At 37.5% G+C, this 24,945-nt stretch overlaps 2 protein-coding genes across 5 annotated transcripts in view; both read right to left on the bottom strand.

The window, feature by feature from the left end:
- atg16l2 (ATG16 autophagy related 16-like 2 (S. cerevisiae)) overlaps positions 1–17,796 on the bottom strand; it is a 66,249-nt gene extending 48,453 nt beyond the window's left edge. For all 3 annotated transcript variants that reach the window (XR_013195899.1, XM_077207649.1, XM_077207650.1), the window contains exons 1-11: positions 17,456–17,796; positions 16,614–16,683; positions 16,152–16,212; positions 15,506–15,579; positions 13,462–13,713; positions 8,604–8,669; positions 8,228–8,317; positions 8,058–8,120; positions 4,450–4,555; positions 2,246–2,351; positions 1,558–1,628 (exon numbers count right to left, since the gene is read on the bottom strand). Coding sequence is in view for 2 of the 3 variants with exons in the window: in XM_077207649.1 (XP_077063764.1) it covers positions 1,558–1,628; positions 2,246–2,351; positions 4,450–4,555; positions 8,058–8,120; positions 8,228–8,317; positions 8,604–8,669; positions 13,462–13,713; positions 15,506–15,579; positions 16,152–16,212; positions 16,614–16,683; positions 17,456–17,591 (1,095 nt within the window). In the remaining variant the exon portion in view is untranslated. The remainder of the gene's footprint in view (positions 1–1,557; positions 1,629–2,245; positions 2,352–4,449; positions 4,556–8,057; positions 8,121–8,227; positions 8,318–8,603; positions 8,670–13,461; positions 13,714–15,505; positions 15,580–16,151; positions 16,213–16,613; positions 16,684–17,455) is intronic.
- A 3,019-nt stretch (positions 17,797–20,815) lies between these two features.
- The window catches only part of wdr62 (WD repeat domain 62), a 34,767-nt gene continuing 30,637 nt past the window's right edge, over positions 20,816–24,945 (bottom strand). For both annotated transcript variants that reach the window (XM_077207645.1, XM_077207646.1), the window contains 3 exons: positions 24,082–24,819; positions 23,237–23,331; positions 20,816–21,686 (listed from right to left, as the gene is read on the bottom strand). In XM_077207645.1, the coding sequence (XP_077063760.1) occupies positions 21,441–21,686; positions 23,237–23,331; positions 24,082–24,819 (1,079 nt within the window). In that variant the 3' untranslated portion in view covers positions 20,816–21,440. The remainder of the gene's footprint in view (positions 21,687–23,236; positions 23,332–24,081; positions 24,820–24,945) is intronic.

Raw genomic sequence — 24,945 nt, 5'->3', positions numbered from 1 at the left:
GCAAACGGGCCCACGCAAAAACAAAGATAAACATCGGCTGGGCTTTAGAAAGGTTGAACGTTGAACTCCGTGATTCGAAGGGGTTCAAAACAGACGCAGAGACGGATTTTTTCCTGCTGGACAGGTAAGAATTTTCAATAGTTCAGTCGCGGTGTAACAGTAGCACACTTATTCGCTTAATTCACACAGTTACGGAGTTTCCTTTGTTGTGAATTTTTTCGTTTTGCTATTATGGTAAATATGAATTATTTTGTGCTAGCTATGAGAGGGAGCAATTCACCTCTACTCCAAGAAAACCAAACCCGCCTTCTCCGTTGTCAAGCATTGGAGCTGAATCAGATCGGTAAAGTGAAAATGTTCCTGTCGTAAGATGTTATGCTTTTTTCCCCCTTAGTTGATCAGAACAAAAGTGGATGTTACTTACTTGTTCATATGACATTTTCCGGTTAAAATGTTTATGTTGGTCATACTGTACTTCCAAAAAGTAGAATGTGTGTGTGATTCTGAATGCGCCCAGTATCTGTGACTGACAGGCGCGCAGTCTCCTCAAAACATTGTGTTCATCCGCGTTGTTTCATGCCGTTGTACAACTCACGTAAAGTTGATAATTACGCGAATAACTGCAATTACAGATTTCAAACAGAGATGGCGACAAAGAGGAAAAACTACAGACTGCAGCTTTAACAGTCAAATAAGAAATTATAGCAGCTCAGCATTGCAACCAATCTCAGACATGTCCGTTTAAATGAGTTAATCACAACTACCGGTCCTAATGAGCGAATTATAGTCAGTCTTTGAATCAGACACATGTTTCATTTCCCAGTGCTCACGGAAATGATCGCTGCAAAAACTAAAGCAAAATTCATGCAATCAATGTAACACAACATATATACTTCAAGCAAGCGAGTGAAGCTAGAAAGCTAACATTATAATCAACAAAGCGTAGAGAATTTGTAAGTTTGTGCTGGACTGCAGGGTTCATTGTAAACTGTGTAAACCTGCAGGGACTGACAGCTTCAGTGATTGTAAAAGGGGCCACTCTTGTACTGTGTCTTGTTAAGGCCAAAGTATACTATTTTTTTTTACATGTACGCCAGTGTATACGTACAGTTGAAGGTATAACCTTTCAAAGCATCCTCCATTTCATAGAGTGCGCAAAACACAGGCGGTCGACATGCGCTCTAGAAAGTTTTATCTTTGTCAAGTGTCTACGCTATTTTTCTCCGTAAGTTAAGACTAAAAAATGTCTTTGTATTCTTTTAAACTAAAGTTGCGGATATCTCATAAACTTTCTCACACAAGCGCTTGTCAATGTGGGTGTCTGTTGTTTTTGCAGTCTCCTGTATTTTGTTGTTGTTCCTGTTCTGTCTCTTGAGTTCAGAAACAACAGCCCTGGCCGGTGTGGAACAACTGATTAGTGCAAATCCAATTCAATGCGCATGTGCGACCTAATGGTGACAAAATTCTGTCTATAATTCATTTTAAAAAAGTGTGTGTGTGTGTGTGTGTGTGTGTGTGTGTGTGTGTGTGTGTGTGTGTGTGTGTGTGTGTTTGTACCGTAGGGTCGAACTCAATGCTGGTGATGCCCTCATTACTTCCATCTAAAGTCCCTCTGTTCTGAAGAGTACCTGTGTAAACAAAACACTGCACTGTTACATCAAGCCTGGGAATATTCACTACATCCTGTTGTGTGTCTATTGACTGCATAATAGAGCTTAGTTTAGTTTATCTACACACAGTGTAGATCACACAGTGATGCTTGCCCATGCTAAATGTGCTGACATGATGGTGGGGTGTTTTGGTTGTTTGCCAGCGCTTTTCTCTGTGGTTACTTAAGTGCTTGGAGTGGTTTTTATTGTGTTGCATTGTGACATTCTGGACTCCGCAAAAAAGCGATTTTCTTACTCATCATTTTAGTCTTTTTTTTGTATTTCAAATATGTATGAATATAAAAAATAACCTTAATTCAAATGCAAAAAATCTTAACCCATTGGCAGATATTTTTTCTTGTTTTAAGAACAAATCTCACTTAATTTTGATATATTTCTCAGAAAACAAGACTTCTTATCTTGTAGTCTTGTAGTATGTTTAGATATTGTGCTGACACCTGCTGGTGGTCACAGGCAGTCACATGTACTGACTAAAGCATTCAGTATCATTTGATGTGGTTCTTTATTATCTATCTGAACTCTATATGTCTATATGGCTAAAATTGACAATGACACAGATCAGTTTTGTGATGTACCTCCTTCAATGTCCCACAGTTTGATGACTCTGTCAGTCCCTCCTGTAGCCAACAGGTTTGAACTGGTACTGAACCGCACAGCGTTGATTCCCAACTCATGAGCATCCTGAAACCACAAAACATACATTCATTTCTAATTCTTTACATTCACATGTATGTATTAGACAATGCATTTATGTGTTATACATTTACATGTATTAGATGTTTTTTAATACAGGGCAAAATAGCATTTAGGTATACATTTAATCAGTTCATGCATTGAGTGTTATAATCTTTTAAACACCCATTGCAAATTCCCAAAACTGCCTAGCAACCAAGTAGCCTCCCAGAATCCCCTACCTTGTCATGCAATGAACCAATGACCATGCGGTTGAGAGCACTATATTCTACGTTTTGAGCAACCAGAACAATTTTACGCCGCTTCATTTTATCACAATTTAAAATAACTGTTTTCTATTCTATTCAATTCTTTTAAAATGTAAGTTATTCCTGTGATCAAAGCTGAATTTTCAGCATCATTACTCCGATCTTCAGTGTCACATGATCCTTCAGAAATCATTTTAATATGATTATTAGCTGTTGAGGAAACATTTGTAGAAAATAGTTGTGCTGCTTAATATTTTTTTGGAAACTGTGATACACTAGCATTCAAAAGTTTGGGGTAAATAAAATAAAACAAATAAAAATAATACTTTTATTCAGCAGGGATGCATTAAATTGCTTATAAAGGCATTTATAATGTTACAAAATATTATATACATATTCTATAAATATATATTGTATATTCTATAAATGCTGTTTTTTACCTTTCGATTCATCAAAGAATCCTGGAAAAAATGTATCACAATGTCCACAAACATATTAAGCAGCAAAAACATTGATAATAAAAATAACCATTATTAATCATTTAGCTGCAATAATAATTGATATAATTGAGCAGCAAATCAGAATATTAGAATGATTTCTGAAGGATCATGTGACACTGAAGACTGGAGAAATGATGCTGAAAATTCAGCTTTGACACATTTGAATATTTTTTAAATATTCGAATAGAAAACACTTATTTTAAATGTTTATAATATTTCACAATAGTACTGTTTTTTCAGTATTTTTGATCAAAGAGACTTGATAAAAATGATAAACTTTTGACCGGTAAGCCTGAGTACCCGTGCTCACGGCTTAAATTATTGGATGATAAATTAGTGAAAACGTATCGTTTCAGAAGCTTTAGCTCTGCTGCTTATTAATGCTGCAGGAAAATGATTACAGTATGCATATAACATGGTGTTTACATGGCACCTCAAGGTATAATCTTGTTGTTAAAAAAACCTTATTTTAACATGGTCCAAATACCAAGGTACAACAATGGTATTTTTGTTTTCGGTATGCATCCCCATGTGTCTGATTTGAAGGAACTTAACTACCTTCAGTTTTTACCACAGCACTAATAATAACAAAAGCTGTCCTGCTCAATGTTCTATTCATACAGTCACTTATGAAACTCAAGAAGGGGAAGAAACTTTGCTAAGGTGTGAAAATGATAAAAACAAGCAGTGTATTACTTTACACTCAAGGGGAAATTAAAACAGCGGGCGATAAGCACTGCAATATTTTTGCCATCAAGAATACAGCAATCTGAAGAAATTTCTTGATGGAAAAATATGATGAAATGACAGGAAATAGTATTTAAATTCTGACATGCCAACAACCAAACAGGAAATGCAAATGAGTAATTGTGACACATGTCCATTTAAGGAAGTGGAAACTCCTCTCAATACCACAACTAGGGCTGGTTGCTGCTGTCAGCCATTCAAATGAAAATGGGTGTCTGCACATGACAGAGCTGCAGTGTCCTACAGAAAGACACTGTTTCACAGCGACACACAGACGCTTTGTTCCACAGCCTCATCATCCACAGACCACCAGCTACCTCTATAGCGGATGTGCTTGTAAAATATCATCCCTTACATAATACGACCCCTTTAAGAACCACAAGATTAATATTATTGTCCATTTAAATATCATCACTCCATCCGCTAGTCCATCTACGCAACTGTTTCCTTATCATATTAACAAGGTTATATAGGTTCCTACTTGTTTCATAGCCCAACAGGACCATAATTATATCAACATGTAATATAACATCACAAAGTATGTGAGAAACATGTTTCGTTGTTGATCATGTTGTAAACAGTAACACGCACCAGTGTATAGATTGCCTTGGTTGGGACTCTGGCAACCAGACAGACTCCTAAGGGAATAAAGAGATCTTCTTCTGACCTGCAGACTGATTTACCTCGGATCTTCCTCCTGGACACACAAACAACAGACAAATGATCAATAATACTGAAGGGGAGTGCTTCTTATATATACAGTAAAACTGAGTTACAGTGTTGAGGGTAACGCATTACAAGTACCATGTGCTTCGTAATGACGTTTGAACTAAATCTGGCCAAAATAGTTCGTTTCGGCAGTTTGAAAAGCTGGTGAGCACCTTTGATCTATCATTGGTCAGTGGAGATTATGTAATAGAGGGTATGCGTGTGACGTCACCGTCGGGGGTTATGCCCACCGAGTGGCAAAAAGTCTGAGTGGCAGCATTTGTTTTCAGCATGAATGCAGCGAAAAACACACAAAACACATCTAAAACGGGAAAGAGCTTTGAGATTGACCGTACACCAAGATTTAACAAGAAATCTGAGGTATATTTTTACAGACTGCTGAAAGCTACAGAACAGAGAAGCAAATGGGTCGCTGCAATTCACAGAAACATCGACTCTAGGCGGCGAAAGGTGGATTTGCAGTTATCATTTTATGTCAACATGCTGAGTTTAGGGGTAAAATCATACCCTATTTATTGTATTGTTATATATATTGTATTGACAACTCATCAATTAAATATTTACCATCATATATTACGCATAATTGGACGTTTTTAAATAAACACTGACAAAAAACTATACAAGTTTTAGGGCTGGACAATATGATGATATATATAACATGGATATCAGTGAGCACATGGATTTAGACCTACTAATATTGCATTTATACAAAGCGTTCATAGGTAAATTTGCTTTATGTATTTCCCGGAGTCAAAATCAGGCACGGGTAAATGTCAGGAGACACGATTCCTGGCTGCATGTCTATATCCATGAATCACTGGATCTTTGGCTTGTTGTAAGTAACACTATGTAGAGTCCAACCTTTAGATTAAACTGATAATCGTTTGTTTTACTCGCTGTCGAGGTCAGATGCGAGTAAAAACATGAAAACTTGAGAGCCACTTTACGGGAGGAACTTTATTCCAACTGAAAAAGGCACTAACAGTGTGCGCATGTTTAATACTCTAAAGCTGCTTTGTTTGAAAGCAATCTATTGTTTAAAGTTGTGTCGGGAGTCTTTTGCTAACGGTATCTTGGTGCATAGGTATTTCAAACTTTTTTATCCCTAAGTGAAGAACGAAAAAGAACATCGCCTAGTGTATTTAATGACCTCAAAGTTGAGGTCACATTAGTGAAATTTCACAGGCAGAAAAAAGTCACTTGATACTTCATGGGGAAATATTTCACAATCACATGGAATTCTATTGAAACGATTGGATTTCAACTGCGAAAATACGTTTAACGACGATGTGACCGATGCTTAACACTTTTTAAAATAAGTAATATGCATCTACTTTCTAGGTTAGCCATTTCCATACTTTTTTTTTTTTTTTTTTTTTTTACTAATTTGAGGATTCTGTATTTATATACTGAGAGTACTACAATGTAATTGGCAGTTAAAAGCATCAACCAATTGGCCAAAATATTGACTATATATTTACTGACAAATACATTTGACCTATACAACCTACAGTATACCTTCCCTATTCAGCAGTCACATATGGGGGGAGTTTCCCTCACTGCTTTAGTGCCATATTTATTATATATTGTTGGAGAAACTAACTATCTCTTCACAATTGTTTACTAAAAACTAGAGTAACTATCCACCATTAACTTTTGTCATCCGCTTCAAGTTAATTTAACTATATAAAAGCAGTCCATTATGTTGCTTGATACTGGTAATTATTATCATATTTTAATGTATTATCATAATCATAAACACGTAAAAACACTTGTAACGCAAACAGTTTTACCGTTTACTGCACTTTAGCATTTTATATGCGAGTTTCCTAATCAGAAATTGAACACTGATGCCCTCTCAAGTCATATTTACAACTGGAAAGCGTGGAGATTATTTGATACCCAGAGTTGTATGGGCCATAAACTGTACACATGGAAGAGGGGAGAACGATTGCTGCTGTGACTGCTATTCTTTATTCGTTTTTTTCACAACAGCTACATCGCCTTGTCTTGTCATTAAAGTAGTGCATATTTACATATCTGAATAATCATTTGTATGTTTTATATATAATGAAAATAGCCTGTATTTGACAGAAATTCCAGAATTGTTAGCAAGCCTACTAGATAGATAGTGGCGTGAAGGTTTATATGGTTGTCAACAAAGGGGACGCTACATTTTTATTAAAAAATGTAATATCTTCATACGTTTTGGCTTTTATAAGATTTCCCTAATAAATAAGCAAGAATAAACCTGGTATCTTCCATTATACCTATTCTTTCTGAGCACAACAAAGCACTTGAATATGACAAGCTCTTAATCACGACTGGGTAACCCACTGCCAATCTTGGGTACAATGAAGTAGGGACCGTAGAACCCTGACTTCATATTGGCTGGAGAGACCGACTCTTATCATTGTTACCGGTTACTTTTTTTTTCTGCTTTAATTATTACTGCTATATTTTACTACTATTTTTAGTATTTATCTATGTGTTCTAGGTGTATATGTTTCTGTGTGAGGGAGGTACTCGTCTGAATCCTTTTGTTTTTACACTAACTTGCTTAGTTTGTCTTCTGACTAAATAAATACGTTACTTTTAAAAGTAACATTCCCCAACACTTCAAATGTATGCTATAGGGGTGTAACGGTTCACAAAATCCACGGTTCGGTACGTTTTCGATATAGCAAAAAGAAAGAAATGCCAGAGAAATTTTTCCTATTTATTAAAATATTTTTTTTTTTAAATAAGTGTGAGTTTTCTTACATCTTGAAACTTTTAGTTTTATAAATGGCGGTAATCTTTGAAGGATGAACAAATAATGTTTTGGTCATCACAATAAAAATAACATTTGTGCTGGAAAAAGATGTGTGATGTACTTGAAAGCATTTTAATATTTCTGCCAAACTTTCATGGTTACAGTGAGTGTTACTACAGTAAATCCATGGGGAACGTTGCTGATCTGTGGACTTAAAACCTATAACTAGTTCATTCATGGAACAATGTTTCTCCTGGTTTCCACGTCAGCGCTGTTTGATCCGTTAATAACGAAATAGAAATTTGAATGCTTCTCACTAGATCTCGCAGCGATATAATTACCTCAGTGGCGAATTCAAATGCTTTGTTTACTGGATCTCTCAGCGCTGTGTATAACAGTGTCGCTTGATCAAGATCGGCTCGCGCTGCACTGACATTAATGGTCCAAACTGATAAACGGTCCGTGAAGCACAAAATAATGAGTAGCGCAGTTTCGTTCCGCTTTCATTACGTTTGCCATTTGATGTTGCGCAACACTGTGGTGGGGGATTTTGGTCGGCAGGAAAAATGGTCCAGCGAATCGTTCGGTTTGTTATGCGTACCGAACCGAAAGCCTCGTACCGACCGGTTCAATACGAATACATGTATCGTTACACCCCTAGTATGCTATATACAGTGATGTATAAGCGCTTTAAGGGCTTTTACTAAAAACTTACTCAAAGAGTCCTCTGATGGAGCTGATGGAGCTGATGATGCGGGGGGACGTAGCTGAAGCAGACCTGAGGGAAAATGTACAATTCTGGACAATCTGAACAATTTGAAGAAATCTGAGATGGAAGATCAAGAAATTACTGTAATAATTATGCACAAATGCCACTACTGTTACCTGAAGAGTGGTCCATGGGATCTCGTGACTCTCTCTGCAGTTTCACATTTGGGGGATGATGTTTCGGTTTCCAGATGGTTTCCAGACTCTCTGACAGGCGAAAGCAAAACCATTAATGAAAACTCTCGGAATAAAAACAAACAATTCATGATGATCCAATATAGGAATAGTTCATCTAAAAATCACTTACTCACCCTCATGTCATTCCAAACCAACACAACTTTCTTTCTTTTGTGAAACACAAATACATAAATGACAATGCATTCTTTAACATTTCTCCTTTTGTGCTTAACACAAGAAAAACAGTTATAAGGGTTTTGGATCGACATGAAGTCAGATTTACACTGCAGTGTCACTTTATACAGTTGTTACTTACTCATTAATATTCACATTCTTACTGGCAGCCATCTGAAGCTCTTTGTGAATACTGGCCTCTCTGGCTCTAAGAAAGAAGAGGAAATGTGATCAAGAAGGATGTGGTGTTTATGGGATGGGCAAAATTTGCTCTCAAGATTTAGGAAAAAGGAACATACATATGAGTTGCCGGCAGAAAGGCACCGCAGCTCAGAGAATGTGCTCAGTGGACTTTGAAATATGACCTTTGTTTAACACAACACCAATTCATTAACTACATTAACCATCTTCTAAGCCATTGAATTTTAACAAATAATGTTTCTACTGTTGCATGACAAGGCGTTGGTGTCGCTTATTCCTTGCTGACTGATGTTGCGTACGGTACAATGACCTCAAAACTTATTTGGACACTTTTAAGAATGTAGTACTTTTAGCTCCCACATTGTAACATATATAGGCCTGGTTTCGCAGACAAATGCTGTTAAATTAGAACCTTTATGCAGTTTTTATAAATCTGCCTTAGAAAAAAACATTATTGGTTTGCATTTTGAGACAAAGCAATGACATTGACATATTTTAAGATTTGTCAGTGCAAGTTGCTTTCAGTTAAAACAGCTCAAACATGCATTTTAGTCTGGGACTGGGCTTAAGCCTGGTCTGTAAAATGTACTGAAGTCCCAATCTTATGCTATTTTGGATTTAACATTTCATGTAGTTTGAGTGTAAAAGTTATTCAAGTCCCCATGAATTCAAAATTGACCATACTTACTTTGTTTGCCTAAATTGATCGTTTTGTGGTGAACAATTCATCCATGCAAGTCAATCCACACAAAAAAATGTTTGACTTCGTAATCTTTAATCAAAATTTGAAATTTCCCCTCCCCTCTCCATTGGAGGACCTTCCCTGATGGTGTAGGTTTGACGGTTTGGGTGTCTGCTTAACATCCGTAACCACGACCTTCCAACTGACAGTAGACAGGCTGCCTGTGTGTTTGAATGAAACACCTACATTTCTAGATCCAATCAGGTGCTAGTTGGAAAAAAAGCCACGCACACTATTTTGCCTCATTTAGTATTCCGTTTCTCTCGGAAATACGTCACAACACTGGAGAAAAGTTGTTTGCAACTTCCGGTTCACTGGGACTTTAAAGTTGTAAAATATCAAAGTGCACAATAAATGGAGTTATTAAGTTGTTAGAAGACACTGAGGACTTTTATCACTGTGTGTCCAATCCCTGAGGAAGATCCGGAACTAAAATTCAGATATGGTAATGACTCAGCCATCTGACCAATCAGAGCAGTGTAGACCAATTACAACAGACTGGCCATCTGACCAATCAGAGCAGTGTAGAGCAATTACAACAGACTGGGTCATCTGACCAATCAGAGCAGAGTAGACCAATCACAACAGACTGGGCCATCTGACCAATCAGAGCAGTGTAGAGCAATTACAACAGACTGGGTCATCTGACCAATCAGAGCAGTGTAGACCAATTACAACAGACTGGGTCATCTGACCAATCAGAGCAGTGTAGACCAATCACAACAGACTGGGTCATCTGACCAATCAGAGCAGAGTAGACCAATCACAACAGACTGGGTCATCTGACCAATCAGAGCAGAGTAGACCAATCACAACAGACTGGGTCATCTGACCAATCAGAGCAGAGTAGACCAATTACAACAGACTGGGTCATCTGACCAATCAGAGCAGTGTAGACCAATTACAACAGACTGGGTCATCTGACCAATCAGAGCAGTTTAGACCAATCACAACAGACTGGGTCATCTGACCAATCAGAGCAGTGTAGAGCAATTACAACAGACTGGGTCATCTGACCAATCAGAGCAGTGTAGACCAATTACAACAGACTGGGTCATCCGACCAATCAGAGCAGAGTAGACCAATCACAACAGACTGGGTCATCTGACCAATCAGAGCAGAGTAGACCAATCACAACAGACTGGGCCATCTGACCAATCAGAGCAGTGTAGAGCAATTACAACAGACTGGGTCATCTGACCAATCAGAGCAGTGTAGACCAATTACAACAGACTGGGTCATCTGACCAATCAGAGCAGAGTAGACCAATCACAACAGACTGGGTCATCTGACCAATCAGAGCAGAGTAGACCAATCACAACAGACTGGGTCATCTGACCAATCAGAGCAGAGTAGACCAATCACAACAGACTGGGTCATCTGACCAATCAGAGCAGAGTAGACCAATTACAACAGACTGGGTCATCTGACCAATCAGAGCAGTGTAGACCAATTACAACAGACTGGGTCATCTGACCAATCAGAGCAGTGTAGACCAATCACAACAGACTGGGTCATCTGACCAATCAGAGCAGAGTAGACCAATCACAACAGACTGGGCCATCTGACCAATCAGACCAGAGTAGACCAATCACAACAGACTGGGCCATCTGACCAATCAGAGCAGAGTAGACCAATCACAACAGACTGGGCCATCTGACCAATCAGAGCAGAGTAGACCAATCACAACAAACTGGGCCATCTGACCAATCAGAGCAGAGTAGACCAATAAAAAAAGACTGGGCCATCTGACCAATCAGACCAGAGTAGACCAATCACAACAGATTGGGCCATCTGACTAATCAGAACAGAGTACACCAATCACAACTGACTGGGCCATCTGACCAATCAGAGCAGAGTAGACCAATCACAACAGACTGGGCCATCTGAGTAATCAGAGCAGAGTAGACCAATCACAACTGACTGGGCCATCTGACCAATCAGACCAAAGTAGACCAATCACAACAGACTGGGTCATCTGACCAATCAGTGCAGAGTAGACCAATCACAACAGACTGGGCCATCTGACCAATCAGAGCAGAGTAGACCAATCACAATAGACTGGGCCATCTGACCAATCAGAGCAGAGTAGACCAATCACAACAGACTGGGTCATATGACCAATCAGAGCAGAGTAGACCAATCACAACAGACTGGGCCATCTGACCAATCAGAGCAGTGTAGAGCAATTACAACAGACTGGGTCATCTGACCAATCAGAGCAGTGTAGACCAATTACAACAGACTGGGTCATCTGACCAATCAGAGCAGAGTAGACCAATCACAACAGACTGGGTCATCTGACCAATCAGAGCAGAGTAGACCAATCACAACAGACTGGGTCATCTGACCAATCAGAGCAGAGTAGACCAATCACAACAGACTGGGTCATCTGACCAATCAGAGCAGAGTAGACCAATTACAACAGACTGGGTCATCTGACCAATCAGAGCAGTGTAGACCAATTACAACAGACTGGGTCATCTGACCAATCAGAGCAGTGTAGACCAATCACAACAGACTGGGTCATCTGACCAATCAGAGCAGAGTAGACCAATCACAACAGACTGGGCCATCTGACCAATCAGAGCAGTGTAGAGCAATCACAACAGACTGGGCCATCTGACCAATCAGAGCAGAGTAGACCAATCACAACAGACTGGGCCATCTGACCAATCAGAGCAGAGTAGACCAATCACAACAAACTGGGCCATCTGACCAATCAGAGCAGAGTAGACCAATAAAAAAAGACTGAGCCATCTTACCAATCAGACCAGAGTAGACCAATCACAACAAACTGGGCCATCTGACCAATCAGAGCAGAGTCGACCAATAAAAAAAGACTGGGCCATCTGACCAATCAGACCAGAGTAGACCAATCACAACAGACTGGGTCATCTGACCAATCAGTGCAGAGTAGACCAATCACAACAGACTGGGCCATCTGACCAATCAGAGCAGAGTAGACCAATCACAACAGATTGGGTCATCTGACCAATCAGTGCAGAGTAGACCAATGATAAAAGACTGGGCCATCTGTAAAATATCAAAGTGCACAATAAATGGAGTTATTGAGTTGTTAGAAGACACTGAGGACTTTTATCACTGTGTGTCCAATCCCTGAGGAAGATCCGGAACTAAAATTCAGATATGGTAATGACTTAGCCATCTGACCAATCAGAGCAGAGTAGACCAATTACAACAGACTGGCCATCTGACCAATCAGAGCACTGTAGACCAATTACAACAGACTGGGTCATCTGACCAATCAGAGCAGAGTAGACCAATCACAACAGACTGGGCCATCTGACCAATTAGAGCAGAGTAGACCAATTACAACAGACTGGGCCATCTGACCAATCAGAGCAGAGTAGAACAATCACAACAGACTGGGCCATCTGACCAATCAGAGCAGAGTAGACCAATCACAACAAACTGGGCCATCTGACCAATCAGTGCAGAGTAGACCAATGAAAAAAGACTAGGCCATCTGACCAATCAGAGCAGACTAAAGGAGGAAAGGAGAGTTTAGAGAGACTGAAACCTTGATCAAATCATTTCAGACACTGTGAGAAAAGATGTGATGCTGCATTATATTATGAGAAAACTAAAGTGTTTTTTGACATAGGATGCATGTAAATGTATTAAAATGATGCCATCATTTCCTCACCAACAGGCTATTCTAAACCTGTATGACTGACTTTCTTGTGCAAATACAAAAGCAGATATTTTAAATCATTTTTTGCCCATTCAATAAATGTCAATGGCGTTCAACATAGAACTAGACCACATTGGATTTCATTGTAAGGACAAAAAAAAACTGTAAGATATTTTTCACAAATATCTGTTCCACAGAAGAGAGTAAGTCATACAAGTTTGATGATGAAAGATTTTGAGTTTCAGGAATGACCAATCCAATAAGACGGGAGTGCATTCTTTGCTTTTCTCATTGGTGACTCTAATGGCGCAGTTATCAAATTTTTCACCTTTAAGAGATTATTACTATGAATAATTCTTGTGTGTAACCCTTTAACATGCGTCCCATCCCCCCTCTGACCTCACTCTCTTCTCATTACGATGGTTCATGCGGACCGCAGCCTGCTGTTTTAGTTGGATCATGTTCTCCAGGATCTCGGAGCTGTGGAGTTTCTCCTGCCGGTACGTCCTCTCCGTGTTCTGGTGCTGCTCCAGCAGAGAATCGTAGTTTTGTTTCAGGAGTCGGTTTCCAGTCTGCACCTCAGCCACGCGCTCCTGAAGCACACTGCGCTCTGAGGCCAGACGACTGAGATGCTTCTGGACCTCATACAGCCTTATTTAAAAACACAAAACAAAATCATTATAGATATGCAAGATGTGGTCCCACTTTCTAATACTTAATACAGGATTCGATTAGAGATACTGTATATTGCAGAATGTTCATTGTCTTGTTCTGTACAGTGAAAGTGGTGTGTTAGCCTTGTGACCAAAATTTAGGAAATGATTCACTGATAATAGACAACAGCTTGAGGATGAATAAATGGCACTTTCCTCGTATAAGATACAAAATATGGTTTAAATCTCGCTCTTAATTTTATTTTATTTTTTTCAACAAAGTGTTAATAAAAGGAAGCTTAATCTTATGAAAATGTTGACTGTAAACAATTGGAGGCCAAGCTAAATAATAAATGAAGTGTTTATTCATTTTGCATTCATTTTACATTAGGTTATAAAATTTTGCAACCCTGTTAGCACTACAGTTTAAATGCCTGATTTGTGTATAAATAAAATAAATGAAAAACACACATACATTTTATGTGTATATACAATTTCTAAAATTTTAAAATTTCTATTTTGAATAAATGTTTTTTATTCATCAATGAATCCCGCAAAAAAGTATCACAGGTTCCAAAAAAATATTAAGGAGCACAAGTGTTTCCATAATTGGTAATACATCAGCATATTAGAATGATTTCTATTACAATATTAAAATAGAAAACCATTATATTAAATTGTAATAATATTTCACAATATTACTGTTTTTTTTCTGTATTTTCATCAAATTAATGCAGGCTTGATGAGCAGAAGAGACTTCTTTCAAAAACATTAAAAATAGTAAAGTTTAGAAACTTTTGACCGGTGCTGTGTATATATAATGCGATTTTAAATAAATCTATAGACCAGTAGTGGCAAGCAGGGTTGAGACTTGTAGTCTAGATGTTGATTTGTAGTTATTTCATAACATAATGGGTTCCACACCTTGGTAAACTTCAAATTCAAGGACTTTCCAGGTCCAAAATTCAAGGACTTAATGTGGGGACCCATTTCAAGTGTCAAACACAACTATGCAACACAGCTTTTTTTCATTTATTTTTTGGCCATATGACAGAGATTTGATATTCTATTTGTCGTATTTCTGTTTTGCAAAAAACTGAAAAATATTCAGTACATCCTACACTGTATTGTTGTTTTTTTTACTACCATCGTAGTAGTTTCGTGCGTTTGAACATCATGGCAACGTACAACACAAATTACCTCACGCGGGAAACACTTAACGCGTAACTAACGCAAATCAAGCAAGCTAGTATGCATAGGCCACGAAGTGTTGGCGGAATAACACATTAGTGGACCTGAGGGAATAATATGGAATTTGCACATGCACAGAATAAATTCAAGCACCTTCAAGAACCTGTATCTATGTATGTTTATTTTCAAAAACTTTCCAGGGCCTTGAAAAAAAAAAAAATGATTCAGATTCACAAACTTTCAAGGATTTCAAGGACCCGTGGGAAACATAGGACCAGGGATAAATGCTTTGAAAATGGTACGTGACAATTGTGTTTTTTTTATACTACAATCAATTTTACATAAATGTGTCAATATTGACGGTCATAAATGGGGGTCAGGCATTTTATGTGCTTTGTTGTATGTTAATTTCAACTTAGATAATAATTTATCAATCAGATCTAATACATTTTAAATGTGCCTGTAACCCTTTAAAGTCATGAGTCAGCAAATTGAACCCTTTTTGTGGAAAGCAATACATTTAAAAGGTGGTGAGATGAGAATGATGTACATTTTGTGTCAGTTTTTGAGGTATACAGTAAAAGAATAAGGAGGTTTACTTGGTATGTTGTTCATCCAGTGTCACTTCCTTCATCTGGAGTCGCTGCTGCAGTTCCAGCACTTGGTATGCAAGCTGAGAGAACAAAAACAATAGGAAAGCCAAAAAACATATTTCAGAGGAGAAAAAGCCATGAAGGGAAACTCAAGACAGTGTAGCTGCCCACTTATAGTGACACAAGGAGTTTCGATAGCAACAATAGCTAGATAAAGGTGTCGATAAAGCAAAGATACACAGCAGGTTGTATCACATGCTTTCGCAAAAAATGTGCCGCTGATCTTAGGACAGCCTCGAGATTAGGTGTAAGAACTGGTTATGCTCGATTCTCAGACTAACTGTGATCTTTTCAAGTGAAAAGTAATGTTCACATTTACGCTAGACTAATATGCTTTGACTATGGATATGCGTTGACTACACGCTTTGCTTTTACAGGTGAAAAGCCAGGAGGAGCTTTGGCTTGCTTGTGGTAGGTTCGATGGTTTCGGTGTCTGCTAACAGGAAGAGATAACAGCAGGACAACATGCAAACCTGTGTAGTGAAACAGGTCACAACTTGTGCCATGAAATGCAGTTTGTTCATTGGTAATCTAAACATCAAACTGCTTTCTTATGAGATAGGCTGATTGTGTTTTTCCCATCATCTCATACCTCACCGGTGGTCGTCTTTAGAGACGTCAGTGAATCTTCAGATGAGGGGACCGCTGAGGGCCTGCAGGGGCCGGAAAACAGCATTTAGAGATCACGAGCAGGAACAGACTGGTCATGGTTGAAACTGATAGAGTGTTATTTATATGGCACTCCAATGTCATTCAAAAAATTCCTGCTAATGCTAAGTTGTCATGTCGGTAAAGCGTTACATAATGCAGATTCTGGAATTCTGCATCTCAAAAAGAGATACAGGGGGGAAAAATACAGGAAATCCATGATTTCACACATGTTTTTTTCCTGTAGTCTAAACATGCGTCATGTGGTAACATCTAAATGCACTAGTTTTATTTGTGTCATAAATATTATTTAATATGAATGCATCTAAGGTTGCTCCAACGAATTACATTTTCTAGGGTCAGTCACTTTTTACAGTAGCACATTATGACTCGGAGTAAAGGTTACCTTGACCCTGATCCCAGAATGCCTCTGGTTATGAAGGCTCTTTGCTTGGACTTCTCCAGTAAACTGTGATCTACAAGAAGAACAACAAGACAAACTACTTATGAACATACATTCAGAGCTTCATCTTAATATTTGTTTGAAAAGAGGCTAGCTGATGTTTACATGCGCTCCAAGTGTGTTTGTTAATGAGATTTTTCATTTGCACCCACGTGTCAAGATTCACAGAATGAGCGAGGACTTGCACAACTCTGAATTTCCTTTGTATCAGTGTTACACTCAAGATATGCAAATTAGACATTCAGTTAGTCACATTTTAATATTCTGTTCTTAGATCCAAATAAAAGTTGATAAAAATGAAGCATGGAGAAATTCCATATATATAAACTGCATTATAACTATGTTATAAGTTACATTCTAAAATAAAATTAAATAAATAAATATAGCATACATCCAACATTTAATAAAATATACATAGTAGAACTATATATATATATATATAGCTATATTTACATTTTTAAAATGCTTTTTTTATATACAATATATATTTAAGTATATAAAAACAGCATTTAAAAAACGTATATGAATATAACATAAACAAATCACAACATATAATACTAAATTATAATGTAAAACATGTTGAATTTTAACTATTTCGTAATACACAATTAATTGTATTAAATTGTAATAAGTTCCTAATCATATTTAAAATTAAATCAATCAATCTAATCAACCATAAAGACATGATAGATCCTTCTACGGCATCCAAAACAAGTTTCTTCCTTCTCATTGCACTGCATTGCTTTAATAAGTTAAATGATATTAATAACATTAATAAAGCTTACATGACTCTATGATGTCCTGGAAGACGCTCGTCTGTGTCCTGTTGCGATTTTTCAGCTGTCTAATAATGTGACGCTTCCATGTCTCGCTCTGTTTAAGCTCAGAGTTTCTCGCGCGCTGCAACGCAGCCATTATCATAAATAATGATGCTACAACAACTACTACAACAACAACAACAAACTACATTCTTAGACATCGTACATAGGTTTACGCGCCGTCATCTAGAACTTATAAGTATGTTTTCCATGCTTATGAAGCGAATTGACCAGAAGCGGCAGAAAGCGGTGCAGCTGTGCGCGCTGAGACGCGACGCGTCACTTCAGTGTGTCTGTCAGTCTGTGCTGTAAACACATGGAGGACGCGCCCGCTTCTGTGACTTGATGAGTAATCATGACTAATCTGTGCGCGCGTCTCAAGCGCAGAAACAGAGCGAGCAGAGCGAAAGATAAAATGGGCGCGGCCTATAGTCCTGTATCATGTGACATGAGTTACTTTTTCTATGCGATTAGTCATGATGGACCAATCACAGACGTGATGGAGTTGATACAAGTTACGGTTATTTTAAACAATTTATTCTGGGTAACATTTTTATTTCTATGTCTGATAACTCCCATATAAATTAAATATTTAAAATGTTATACATTTAATGTAGGCCTAATAATGAGTAAAAAAAAAAAAAAAAAGTCTTGAAATTTGAATGCTGCTCATGGTAGTTCGGTTTTCTGAGCTGCAAAGCGCCTCCTGTCGTGACTCACTTGTGTGTGCTGTAGAAAATAGTTATATTTCTGAGTAACTTTGCCACCCAATGCGGAAAAGTGCTTCAGCTGTACAAACACTTCCTTAAAACACTCCGGGCTTCTTTATTTAACACTTCAGCACAGAAACCTCAGCTCATACACACACTATTGTGATTTAATGTGCATGACTGACAGTTTGCCACTACGAGGCTGACAGAGTCGCACTTCAATGACAGTACGACAAACAAAACGTGAGGTTTTAAATATAAAATGTCAGGTTAGTCTTAGTGTAAGTCAAACTGGAAAATATTGGGTAACACTTTACATTACATTGTCCATTACTAAATGTACCATGGTTTCTGCCAAAGGCTATATATTACTTTGATAGCAGTTTGCAAAGTGGTGTCCAGTGTTGCCAACCAATTTCCAGGGGAAGTTGCTAAAGACAGGTCGATTGTTTCTCTAAAAAAAAGTTGCTTAATTACTTTTTGATGTCATCGTGTGATGACGTCAATGCATAGAATTCACAATAACATTATATGGTAATATAAAATAATATAATATAATATATAAACACTTTTTAAGTCATCTCAATGGCAAAAAGTACCACCCTGTACAGTATACAGTAGGGTGTGTGTGTCTGTCTATATCTATCGATCGATCGATCGATCGATCTATCTATATATATATATATATATATTCTTACTAATAAGTTAAACGACACATGCTGAACAATTCTAGTTAAGCTATAGTTATAGTCAGTTATAACGCGTTACAAGTAATGTGAGTTGTGTAATCAGATTACTTTATTTCAAGTAACTAGTAAAGTAACGCATTACTTTTAAATCTACAATAAAACATTCGAGTTACTTTTTATAAGTAACACAAGTTACTTTGTTTTAGGAGTTGCAGTTCTCCTGAATTGTGAGTAAGTGTTGTGTGTAAACATGATGCTTATTGTAGATCTAGACTAAATGTAAACAATGAACATCCATTTACTCATCTCACTGCACAAAAACACATTCAGAATTCCTCAAAATGAATAAAGTGATCAGTGAAATGCAAAATCAGAATATTACACAAAACCTACAATAATAAAATTACATATATACTTCACGGATTTAAGCTCACTTTATTAGCCATTCAGATGTGAATTTGCACTTAAACTTGAGGCTTATTCATTTCACTTTTGGTGTGAAAGGGCCTTTACATTTGAAAAAAAAATTACTTTTATTGGTATTAAAAAACAATCAAGCAAGTCCAGCCCAGGTGAGAAAAAGTAACGCAAAAGAAACACAACGCATTACTTTCCATAAAAAGTAACTAAGTAATCCAGTTAGTTACCCTTTTAAGGAGTAACGCATACCTTTTAAAAGTAACTTTCCAAAACACTAGTTATAGTTTGCTCTACTGCACAAAGAAAAGTCCTTAAAAATAGTGCACAATACTGTGTTAATATGATATGAAGGAATGATCTGTATTGATTTTTCACAGGTGTTTTATCCGTATTTTAATTTAAGCATTGCGTTTTGTGTTTTAGGGTTACAGAAAATGTCTGTTACCGGACGATGTCCTGGCAGAAAATCACAGTTCTGTTTTTCGACATATTTTTTCTTGCAGTGTAAGAAAACTAATCAACAATTATAGGTACAAGCTAATAAGGCGCATCATAAATGAACAATTATTATTGAACAATTGCAAGCGCCTTTATCATCTGACGTCACTTTTGCTCAAAGTTGGTCAAATCGGCCAAATAAATAGTAAAAATTGCTAAATTTGTTGGTAGGTGCTTTTTAAAAATCTTGCAACAAAATTACTAAGTTAGCAAAACTGCCGGTGTCCAGAACCGCAAGGGAGTGCTGTGGGGTCTGTGGAAAAGTTTAGAAAAAAAATCAATAACAAATGTTAAATTCATTTTTCAAACACAATTATGATGTGTAAATTCATCAGTGTTTTCCAGAACCAAAGGTAATACCTTACATAAAACCTATTTAAATTCTACACTCTTAAAAGAAAAGTTACTGTTAAATAAAATGTTGATTAAAAATGTTTTCATTAATTACAAAAGGGAAACCAAATATATATGAGATGAAAAACAACTGAAAATTAGAAATGCTGCTTTTAATTAAATGAAGTTTTTTTTGATGTTCTGATTTACTCAAACGGATTTAGAAACAAAAACAAAAAAATAAGACTAAAATAAATATAAAATAGACTAAAATAAAAAATACACCTACAGTAGGCAGGAAAAAAAGTATTAATTTAATAGAATTTTTTTAAAACAAAAAATATTTTAGACTTTTATACGATTCATTTTTCACACTATGAATTGGGTCTTTACACATGAAATAAATATATGACCTGGCCCGAGGTAGATCATATTTGGGGGTCTGTGGCATTTAAAAGATAGAAAACACCTGGTACAGAATGTTTATCTCTTATCCAAGCTTTAAAAACATTAAATAAATAAAAACCATGCAGTCTTAACACTTTTCCAAAATGCAAAATTCCTAGTTTTGCAAAATGATTCCTCTTCCTTTTCAATAGACTGCTCTTGATTTATAAATTGGAGGGGGGAAAAAACAGTCTTTCAAAATCATAAGGAACCACAAATAAACAATCATATTTAATAATAAAATGTTTAATATTAAAATAGTGTAAATGGCTGTTTAAAACATATTTACAAAGCTTTCCTAAAAAGTTAAATATACATTTTGAGAGAAAAAAGAAAAAGAAAAAAGGATTGCACACCATGACAAAGCATAATCAGCACCCCAGTGGCAAAACCAAGCAAATCGTGAGTCTCAGCCTGGTGCTTCAGGAAACATGATATCTACATATTCAAAACCATTCAAAACGTCACGACAACGGAACAACTCGTCGCTAGTCTGTGTGAAATGGTGTGAAACTACAAGCATCATCAAACATCAAGAGCTACAACAGAAAACTCAGTACATAATTCAACTGTTTGTGTTTGTATTCTAAAAGTAACACTGTTTCAAAAATCTACACGAAATATGGAAAACACAAACGATTGAAGGAAAAGCTCCTGAAGAATTTGCCTTGATGAATCTTTAAAGGATAAAAATAATTAAAGTGTATGTGAGCAAATACACTCCGGTATTGAAATGTAGTGAAAAGAAAAGACAAAATTTGTATAAAAGCAAAAAACCAACGCAAGACATTCAAGTTAAAAGGTGCTTAGGGGGGTATGGCGTTAAAAGTTTATTTCGGCCAATAAAACGAGCCGTTACTCCAGTGCGGGCTGAGCTCCTTTTTCAGTCATTCGCAGTAAGAGCATCTCGGAGTATTTCTCCAGGAGCGCCACCGTCCTGTCGTCCCGCAGCTGGCGGCCGGGGGAGTCTTCCGGTACGGGACGGGCGCGGGTCTCCTGTGGGCACAGGGAGAGTAACTCACACTGTACGCCCACAAACACCTCCTGCAAAATACTCTTCATCTGTTCCTGCTGCTCCGACAGCTCCGGGATGGAGCACAACTACAGAGAGAGGGAACACAAACAGTTTCACCATTAGATGGGTTTAAGCTTCTTTCACTTTGAAGAATGCTACAGAAAAGGGGAGTCCTCCAATAGCGGACCAATTCAAAATTGAAATTGCGAATTGAAAATACGCCCAATGGAAACAAGTCAATTTTGCAAAAACTCCTATACATCACAAAAGTTTACGCTCGCATGAGGTGGTTTTCCAGGCAAATCGAAAAGGAATATTTCGCAAAACTGCAATGGAAACAGTTTTTGCGCATTCACAGGTCACCTGACGTAGATGACGCGGTTTGGACAGAAGACGAAACGGAGTTCTTCATTGTCTCGTAAAAGACAAAAGTATAACGGAAATACTGGATTGTAAACCACAAAGAAATGCCAAAATTTATCAAGACCTTGAAGCAGAAATGAGGGAGAAACACCTCGTGTGTTGCGCTCACAGTATAAGAGTCTTTCCTTGTCATTAATGCTTGAATAACACACATACGTCTCCTTCCATTAAACATAATGACTAATGACTTCAAGAGGAAAACCCTGAACCCCATTACAGTATCTTTTCTGTCACACATGTGTATGTAAAAATAACCTAATAAAACCCGGTCTTACCTTTTAATATTCTTATCTAACTGGGCTCAACTGATGAATATTGTTTTTCTTAAATATTGTTATAGAATCACTGCTTTGGCTCTGAGGGCACAAAATACTTTATCTTTGCTTCTACTTGGACTGTTTAGGATTTTTGTTCTTTTACTGCTGCTGCCCAGAAGGAAATGTATAACTAGTCCAAATAAATATTTTCCGAACCTCCGCTGGGAAGGAAATATAGTGACCGGACCTTTTGGAAGTGTAATTGAACACCTCTGCTATATAATTTCTACAGAAAATTTCTATGTTTTTGCTGCATTTCTGGCAGGTTAATTACAGTTGATATATAAATGTATGTATGTATGTATGTATGTATGTATACATGTATTTAACACATATTAAAGCAATTTAAAAACATACAGTTGGTAAGATTGTTTTAATTCAAGATTTTTTGAAAAAGGTTTCTTCTGCTCACCAAGGCTGCATTAAAACAAACAGTACAAATTATTTAAAAACTATTTTGGTGAATATTTAATATTTTAAAACATAATTTATGTGAAAGAAAGCTGAATTACTCCAGCCTTCAGTGTCACATGATCCTTCAAAAAAATCATATTTTTTTATTTTCAAGACATTTCGTATTGCATATCATGCTGAAAACAGTTGTGCTACTTAAGATTGTTTTCTTTAAACTGAGTTTTTTTCAGGATTCTTTCTTTCTCAGAAAAAAAAAAAGAGATAAAAACACTACAGCCTGGTCCCACAGACAAGGTTTAGATTAAGCTAGGATTAGGCCGTAGTTCAATTAGGAAATTTAAGTAGCTTTTACAAGTGCCCTCTAAGTGCCTAAGACAAAAACATTACTGATGTGCGCATCCTGAGAAAACAACGGCATTGACATATTTTAAGATATGCAGGTGCAAGTTGCTTTCAGTTAAAACGAGAACAAGAGGAATCACCTCGCTATAAAAGCCAGTTGCTTTATGGATGGTGTGCCAGAGTTCATTCACCATCTTCTTACACATCTGGACACTCAGCGACCCTGCAGAAAGACCTGAAGACAAAAACAAACCAATCCCATCAATAACTGCGGTTACATACATAAACAACAGCCCTATTTTAATTAGAACTCAGGCATATTCTGATGAGCATATTGTGCAAAAAGATTAACCTAATGGCAAAAACCTGATTAAGCCAATAATCAGACAGCAGGCATAAACCCATATTAATCTTTTTGAGCAACGCAAACACGAATTTGGATCTCGATGGAAGTATTTAATTGTATGTATTAAGGAATACTTCAGCATCTATGGAGCATCTCTTTCAGAATTATGACTTTACCAGAATATTGAAACTACTGCATTCATGGTCAACAACTTCCTTGACATTTAATATGCATGTTAGTATGTAGCGGTGCCGAACAATTGGCGGGGGAACAAATTAAGATTATTCTGAAAAAAATAATTAAAAAATATATATATACACATACATACACGCGGAAAAATGCAACAAATAAAATCAGAATTCCAAAAAAAGATTTTAAAAACAATTCCTGATTCAATGTGCTTGGTTGTGGCAAATTTGGACAAAACGTGTATATGTGTGTGTGTGTATATATATATATATATATATATATATATATATATATATATATTAAAACTCAGTTCAAATTCATTTTCAACTGTAAAATCATTTTAAAGCTTAAAGACCCTAAAGCTCTTTGATAATAGATTATTACGGATGTTGCGCTCTCAAAAAAACGCGTTAAAAGCAACCCAAACTCTGAGACGGAGTCACAAATTACCCATGTTCTCCCCAAGGCAGTGGTTTCCTGTCGAATCCTCTCCGTCTACAGTTACTGCGTTCGGACCTGAGGTCTGTGTATTCTCACATGCCCCTGTAAACTGCAGATCTTCAACCACCGTGTGACCGGCTCCCGACACTCTGGGCTTCCCGGAAAACATTTCAGACCCTGTTGAGAACCTGCCTGAAGTCTTCGTTGCCAAACTCTGCTCAATATTAATGATCTGCTTCCGACACTCTTTCCCCAGTGACCGCATCTCCGTGGGCGTCACCAAAGCCTGTCGACACGGAGACCCGGGACGTTCAACTTTCCCCAGACGAGTCTTGAGCGACGCCGGAGACAGACTGGCCCGGCTGGGGCCAACGAGGTCCAATCGAAGCGCTGCACGGGCACTGTGGTTTCCCAGGGCAGGAGTCGGATGAGACGGTCCCGAGGGAAGAGCCGAAGAGAAAGGAGGAATAATGTTCTCTTTGCTTTGCTCTACAGTTGGGTCCAGTGACGGGTCCAGGGACGGGTTCAGCTGCGTTTCCTCCGACACACACACGTTCAGACCCTCCACAGAGTTACTCTGCGCGATCTTAGCGCGGGAGCTTGCAGTGGGTCCCATGTAGCTTTGGCGGGATCGTGTAACCGATGCATCTGCATCTTTGCTGTTGCTGGCAGATTTGGTTGCAAGAATTGTTGTAGAGTTGACAGTATTATTGACAGCTTTGGAATGAATGGTCTTGTTTGAGATTTCTGAAAAGAACAAAAGACATTTGGATTTGGAGTCTTTTACTAAACCTCTAATTTAAAGGGATAGTTCACCCAAAAATGAGATTCTGTCCGTAATTACTCTCCCTCATGTTGTTCAACCCCGTAAGA

This window comes from Siphateles boraxobius, unplaced genomic scaffold, assembly GCF_051911475.1.
Source record: "Siphateles boraxobius isolate OS27281-9 unplaced genomic scaffold, OSU_SipBor_1 6, whole genome shotgun sequence".
Classification (NCBI taxonomy): Eukaryota; Metazoa; Chordata; class Actinopteri; order Cypriniformes; family Leuciscidae; genus Siphateles; species Siphateles boraxobius.
This window is presented reverse-complemented; position numbering and strand designations above follow the sequence as displayed.